Source organism: Suricata suricatta, chromosome 2 (genome assembly GCF_006229205.1).
Source record: "Suricata suricatta isolate VVHF042 chromosome 2, meerkat_22Aug2017_6uvM2_HiC, whole genome shotgun sequence".
NCBI lineage: Eukaryota > Metazoa > Chordata > Mammalia > Carnivora > Herpestidae > Suricata > Suricata suricatta.
In genome coordinates, this window is record NC_043701.1 from 113126218 (window position 1) to 113133460 (window position 7243).

Consider the following 7243-nt stretch of genomic DNA (forward strand, 5'->3'; position numbering starts at 1 on the left):
TAAGTAAGTAAATAAATAAATAAATAAACAAACTTAAAAGAAATAATGAAAATAAGGCTGTGAACTTGTACTTCCAGCAGGACTTTCTCTCTCTGCCTGCTCTTTCTTTATGTTCCCCATTCCTGGCCTGCCTCTCCTATTCTATCACATGCTTTCTCCCTTCTCCTTCAAATCAGAGGCTCAGAAACTCCCTTTTCTTGGGCCAGCCAAGAACCATGCACCAGGGGCCGTGGTGACTTTTGTCATGCACATTTGTCCCCCAGGCATTGTGCTGGACTCAGGAGATGGGGTCACCCACAACGTGCCCATCTATGAGGGCTACGCCCTGCCCCATGCCATCATGCGTCTGGACCTGGCTGGCCGGGACCTCACCGACTACCTCATGAAGATCCTGACTGAGCGCGGCTACTCCTTTGTGACCACCGGTGAGTGAGGCCCATGGAAGTGAGGGGCTCGGGGTGTAGGGGCCGACCCTAGCCACCATCCAGGGACATGATGGGAGGGGGCCATGCAGATGGCAAGGCCTTCCTCTGACACCTAGAGCAAAGCATGGCCTCCTTCTTGAAAAGAGTGAGGAGAACCTCTAGCTTAAGCTCACCAGGGATGTGTTATTTGGACATTTTTTAACCTCCTCTGTTCACAAATAGAAGTTGGGAGCACAGAGACAGAAGACAATATGGCACACTGGTTGGCAGTCTTGGTGACATCTAGGTAGGGAGTGGGTCCCAGTTCTGCCACACACTAGCGGGGTGACTCAACTCACCAAACCACAGCCTCCTCATCTGTGAATGGGGTATCACCCCTCACATGATTGCTGTATTAAGTGATACCAACACTGAGTAATTCAATATGTGTAAGTCAGTAATTCAGTAATTGTTAGCTAGTATGAAGACAGATGTAGCAGGAAGCTACCCATGTGTCTTTGGCCTCTGTGCTGGTGCCCCCTGGTCTGCACCCACAAGAGGCAGAGTCAGATGGTGCTAGACACATTGGGACTTCTTCAGTGCATGTGATCCGATCGGCCTTCCCTCCACTCATCCATCTGGTGCTGTCCAAATGTTTCAATTTCTGGGCATGCCTGAGGTTTATTACAGACTCCGAGCTTGAGCCCTGTGGATGTTCAAGCTTTCTTCTGGGGTAGGGAGTTGAATTAATTCCTACATTCATCTTCTGCTCCCCACAAGAACCCCAGAATATCTCCAAAAGGTTCCGGGGGACTGGATGGAACCCATAGCTTAGAGGTTCCGAGTGCAGGAGTCTGGAAGGGATTGCCCACCTGCTTCTTCCACACCTCCTTCAATATGCACCCCTGAGCCTTCTGGTCCAGGACTGGCCCTGACCCAGGGCCTGCCTCCTTCTAGAAGGTAACGAATATGCCAGTAGTGTCAACTAGCAGCACCATGAATCTCTGGAGCTTTTTGCAAACTGTGGGGGCCCCAAAGCAAAAGATTTCAGCCTAAGATTTCCTGGTCAATTGAAAATCCAATATAACAAACTATTATAAAACAATTATCGAGGAGAGTGAATTGTTGATCCCCAAAAAAAGAAAACCCAAGGCACAGAAAGGCTCTGCCCCCTTTCTCCGGCCAGCTCCTTGTACTCCTGTCCGACATTTCCCGGGCAATATTTTCTATGAACCTACCACTCTTCTAGGGACAGAAGTGGGTCCCTCATGGACTCGCGGCACTTTAATTACCCTAATGGATGTGGGGGTACAGAATATCGAGCTTACGCAGGTTTTTGAAGGAATCCACATTGTGGGAGAGACAGACGTAAGCCAGGTGGATTGTTACCACCTGGGCAAACCCTCGTGTTTGTGTCTTGACAGCCGAACGTGAGATTGTCCGGGACATCAAGGAGAAGCTGTGCTATGTAGCTCTGGACTTTGAAAATGAGATGGCCACCGCCGCGTCCTCCTCCTCCCTGGAGAAGAGCTACGAGCTGCCGGACGGGCAGGTGATCACCATCGGGAATGAGCGCTTCCGCTGCCCCGAGACGCTGTTCCAGCCGTCCTTCATCGGTAGGCCCCAGCATCCTGTCCCCGGGAAGGGGAGAGCGCCCTAACCTCCTGCATCCAGCCAGCCCCTGGCCATCAGCATCCTTCTGCATGTGGGGACATGTGTGGGGGGATGTGACAGGGGCCACAGGTCCAAAAGTCAGACGCTTAACTGACTGAGCCATGCAGGTGCCCCGGGAGTTTTCTTTCTAAGCAAACACTCTACACTGTAGTCAAGCCCCAAACATCCTTGGTGAATGGAGTTTGGTGAAGATCAGATCTTGCCTGTGCTCAGGAGGCAGTGGAGCCAAGGAAGGATGGGAAGGATATGCCAAATGCTGAGACTGGGAGGAGTGGGCAGGGTAGAGAAAAATGGACAAGCCTGTTCCTACATTAGCATTGACCTTGGACAAAGGTTAGTGTAGTTGTTTACAGAGGGTGGGTGCTGGGAGGGGGGAGCCCAGGCTCAGTGTCAGTGCTACAATCATGAGCTTGGGAAGGAAGGCCACTTAATGTCCCTGAGCATCCAGGTCCTCATGTATAAAATGAGGATTGTGGGTTGCCTGGGTGGCTCAGTCATTTAAACGTAGGACTCTTGATTTTGGCTCAGGTCATGGTCTCATGGTTCTTGGGTTCAAACCCTGTGTCTCTCTGCTGACAGCTTGAAGCCTGCTTCAGATCCTTTGTCCCCCCTCTCTGCTCCTCCCTCCTCTCAAAAATAAATAAGTAAACATAAGAAAGAATTGAAAAGAGCCGTGTCCAAAGCGCATGAAGCACCTCCCCAGGGACTCAGCACCCTTTAGTGTTGAGGGGTGTGAGAAGGGAGCAGGCAAAGAGAGACACAGGGTGATCTTGAGTTATAGGTGGGGCATGGGTCTCCACAGGACCTTCCATGCGGAGCCTGAAGGCTCCACCCTCACTTAAACCCCACCTAGAAGTGAGTCTGCCAACGATCAGAATGCAATGTTACCCTCAGCCCCCGGCAGTGCCCCATCGGGTCTTCCTCACTGGAGTCAACATTGGAGCTCATGGAGCATAACAAGGACCCTTTGGTCTCTAGGGTGGGTGGTTCTTACACTGTGGTCCCTGCCGAGCTTCAGTCCACCGTAAGACCCTCCAGCAGCTCACACAGGTCTTCTGTGTCTGACCTGGGTGTTGCCCACCGCCCGAGGGTCATGGTTCGTGTCTCCTTTGCAGGGATGGAGTCTGCTGGCATCCACGAAACCACCTACAACAGCATCATGAAGTGCGACATTGACATCAGGAAGGACCTGTACGCCAACAACGTCCTCTCCGGGGGCACCACCATGTACCCGGGCATCGCCGACCGTATGCAGAAGGAGATCACCGCCCTGGCGCCCAGCACCATGAAGATCAAGGTATGGTTCAGGGTCAGATGCCGTGGCTCTGCTGCTGGAGGCACCAACCCTATATCATCAGACATGATGGGTTCTTCAGAAGTCACATGTTTCTCACATGTGCTCAGGGCTCCAGGACTAGGCGGTGGGTCCACGTCCACACATTCTACTCTTTATTATTATTAAGAATGTTTATTTATTTTACTTTGAGAGACACAGAGAGAGAGATAATGTGAGCAGGGGAGGGGCAGAGAAAGAGAGAGAGGGAGACAGAGAATCCCAAGCAGGCTTCATGCTGTCAGTGCAGAGCCTGACATGGGGCTTGATCCCACAAACCATGAGATTGTCACCTGAGCAGAAATCAAGCATCCGACACTTAGCCAAATGAGCCACCCAGGCCCCCACAAGTTCCACTCTTTGTAGGATATGAGTCCTCTCAGTTCACAGGAGAAGCTAAATTATTCTGTCCAAAATTTAATCTATAATGATCTTGTCTATCAGCTACTTTCAAGAGTAAAGGTCAACAGAGCTCTGATGTATGCGTATCCCTTTATTTTTTATTGAGATATAATTCACATATAATACTATATTAGTTTCAGCTGCACAACCTAATTCGTTATTTGTATATATTGTGAAGCGATCACCACAGTAAGTCTACATGATTTCCATCATAGCTCTTAAAAATATACATTGTGCCATTTTTCCCCCATCGCAAAAATAGTGAATCTCACATAGAGAAATTTTTTAAAAAATCAGAGGAGTCACACATATTTCTGAAGAGGTTTAAAAGCTGTGGAATCAATAGCATATACTCTTTTTCCACTACCAAAAGTGGTCACCTCTCAGTGGCCAGTAATCAAAGCTGCAGCTTCATGTCTCTGTCTGGCGCGCCTTTTGATCTAGGCGCTCAGAAGCGCAGAATCTCTCCAGGCTGACCCAGCTCAGTCCCCGAGCCACCACAGACCCTTCTATTGTGTCTGAGTCCCAGTGAAGCGAACTCAGAGATTAAACAGAGACTGTTCTTTGGAGGGAAACTTACATGTGCCCGGAGACTTCTCAAAAGCTGTTATCATCTCTGAAATCAGAAGGCCATGCTGGGGACTCTCTGACTCCTATCACAGGGAGTGGGAGAAGGGCACTTGGTGGCATGCAGATCACACACACGAGAAGCATTCAGATACCTTCTCTGTGATTTGCACTCCCTTCTCTTTCTTGGGAAAAGGGTTTGCAGATCACATAAAGAGTTCTAGACCACAGCTCTCGGCCTGCGTCCCAGGTTCTGAAAGACTGCATGGTAACAGGAGAGACTGCTTGGTCTTTCTTGGATTCTCCTCTGACCGGCTGTCTCTCCCTCTCCCTCCCACACTGGAGGGAGAGACACGAAATCAGCTCTGGGCTCACCGACAAAGCCAGCCTAGGTGGGGGCGTATTACGGACAGCAGCTGCAGCCCAGGCGGGCTGGCTCCTGCTCCTCCAGACTGAGTCTCTGGAATAAAATAACTATGGAACTCTGGGCTCTGGTGCGGTGAGAGAAAACCATTAAAAACCTGAGGTAGTAAGGTTATGACATTAGGTGAAACTGAAACTGGGAGAGGGCTATAGGCATTCTGCACTGTCTTTTACCACTTTTCTATAAATCCAAAATTACCCCCAAATGGAAAAGTTACTTCTAAAATAAAATAAAATGAAAACAAACAAACAAAAAACCACCTGGGAGAGGTCCAGGTTTGAATTTTGGGTCTGACAGGTGGATGCCAGTGGGACCTGTTACTTATGCCAAGTGTTACACACCTGGCCGGCTCAGCCAGTAGAACATGTGACTCTTGATCTTGGGGTTATGACTTTGAGCTCCACATCGGGCATCTACTTAAAACAAACAAACATCCTCAGCCTCTGTTTCCCCACGTGTAATACGGCACTAATTCAATACTCTTTAAAGTGGTTATGAGAATAATACATGTAAAATGTTGAGCAGAGTACGAGGCACATGATAAGTGCTCAGTAAATATCAGCTACTTGTACTTAAAGATAAATGTTCAAACAGAGGTTGGGGGAATAAACAGAAATTAAACCTTTTCACCATGGTGTCAGAAATACCTTGTCTTTTTGCCCAAGTGCCCACGTTTGTTTCTACCCAAGTAACCCAGTCTGGAGTGGATTTGGGAACTGCTCAATTGTAGCTACCTGTTTTGCGTTCCTGCAGGCAGAGGGGACCCCTGGCCTGATTCACTGCTCTCTGTGTGCAAACCACTCATTTAAGTAGCATTAGCACGGGCTGCATGTCAGGCCCGCGCGGGGAGGAAAGCCAGCCAGTGCAGCTTAACAGGGAGCTGCCCCAGGGAAACAGTCACCTGTCAGCGGGACCTGAGCCCCCTCGTGTGAAGCAATGCATCTCAGTAGACATAATCAGGTGGAAGATGACTTGTCTAGTAACTTCTGGCACAATCAAAGCTTCTCATTGAGGATGCTGGTGTCGTGCTGAGTTCTGAGACACAGCCTCCCAGACATCGGCAGTGTGCTTGCGTGGAGGCCATGCAGGACTTGGGGCCCACGTTAGTTTCTCATTTAGTAGACCGACCCCCTTAGAGATGTCAGAGGTGCCTTGGAATAGATTGTGTAAAAGGAACCAATGCGCTCATTGGAGAGTCTCTAAATTCACAGCCTAGTCACATCCCTTGTGCTGGAGTTGCGGTTGGGGGTGGGGTTAGGGGTAGGCATCTGACAGCCAAGACTGTCCCACTGTCCATGGGGACCATGGTGGCATGTCCGGCCCTGCTCTGATTCGCTAACAGCCCTTTTTTCCTCTCCTGGCCATCAGATCATTGCCCCTCCGGAGCGCAAATACTCTGTCTGGATCGGGGGCTCCATCCTGGCCTCTCTGTCCACCTTCCAGCAGATGTGGATCAGCAAACAGGAATATGACGAGGCCGGGCCGTCCATTGTCCACCGCAAATGCTTCTAAAACACTCCCTTGCTCTCTTGTCTGTCTCTGGCACACAACTGTGAATGTTTTGTGGAATAACGCCTTCGATTCTTTTCCAAATCATTCCTAGCCAAAGCTCTGACTTGTTACCTACGTGTTTTTTAATAAATCTGAAATATGTTACCTGAAGCCTTGGCCTCTGATGGACAGACACCAGATACTTACCCTCCCTGTTACATAGTGGCTCCCTCTAGTGGCACGTCTCGGGACATGACAGGGCTGTGGATACGGATGCTTCCTAGGAAAACATACAATCACACTAACCTGGGAAGTTCCACCTAAATGCTCTAAGTGGAAAGAATCTGAAAATACACAGGGAAATTGAAACATGGATGAAAGTGTATCCATAGGATAACCCACAGTGACTTAACAACTTGCCGGGCCATTATGTCACTTTGCTGCCCTCAGCGCTGGTCGCCTTCTATGTGAAAACTGAACAGTAACACTGTGTATTACACATACACAGATTTGTGACTATAATATACAGTAAACATATATGAAGCTTCATAAATATTCAGATTTTCTTTGACTTTCAATGAGGTTACAGCTCAACACATTCAACCTGAGTTAAAAATACCGCAAGTTGAAACGCCTTTCACGTCCTTAAACCTACCAAACATCAGAAATTAGCCCCGGTGACCTTAAATGTGCTCAGAACACTTCCAGGAAACTCCAGTTGGGCAGAATCATCTAACACAAAGCCTATTTTATATATAAAAAAAGTGCTGGGTATCTCATATAATTTATGAAATACTGTAAAGTGAAAGACAGGATATGGGTACAGAGTGGCAGGAAGGGGTCTGCTGTTGACCTTGGAGCTGTAGTCTCTGCTCCCACCCAGCCTCAAGGGAGGGGATCTGCATATAACACTAGCTCTAGGAAAGATCTAAATTCAAATTCAAACTA

At 48.8% G+C, this 7243-nt stretch overlaps 1 protein-coding gene across 1 annotated transcript in view; it reads left to right on the plus strand.

Moving 5' to 3' along the window:
• Positions 1 to 6466, plus strand: part of ACTA2 (actin alpha 2, smooth muscle) — a 14620-nt gene extending 8154 nt beyond the window's left edge. The window contains exons 5-8 of the mRNA XM_029931683.1: positions 179 to 425; positions 1829 to 2020; positions 3194 to 3375; positions 6173 to 6466. Coding sequence (XP_029787543.1) covers positions 179 to 425; positions 1829 to 2020; positions 3194 to 3375; positions 6173 to 6316 — 765 coding nt within the window. The 3' untranslated portion in view covers positions 6317 to 6466. The remainder of the gene's footprint in view (positions 1 to 178; positions 426 to 1828; positions 2021 to 3193; positions 3376 to 6172) is intronic.
• The last annotated feature ends 777 nt before the right edge of the window (positions 6467 to 7243 follow it).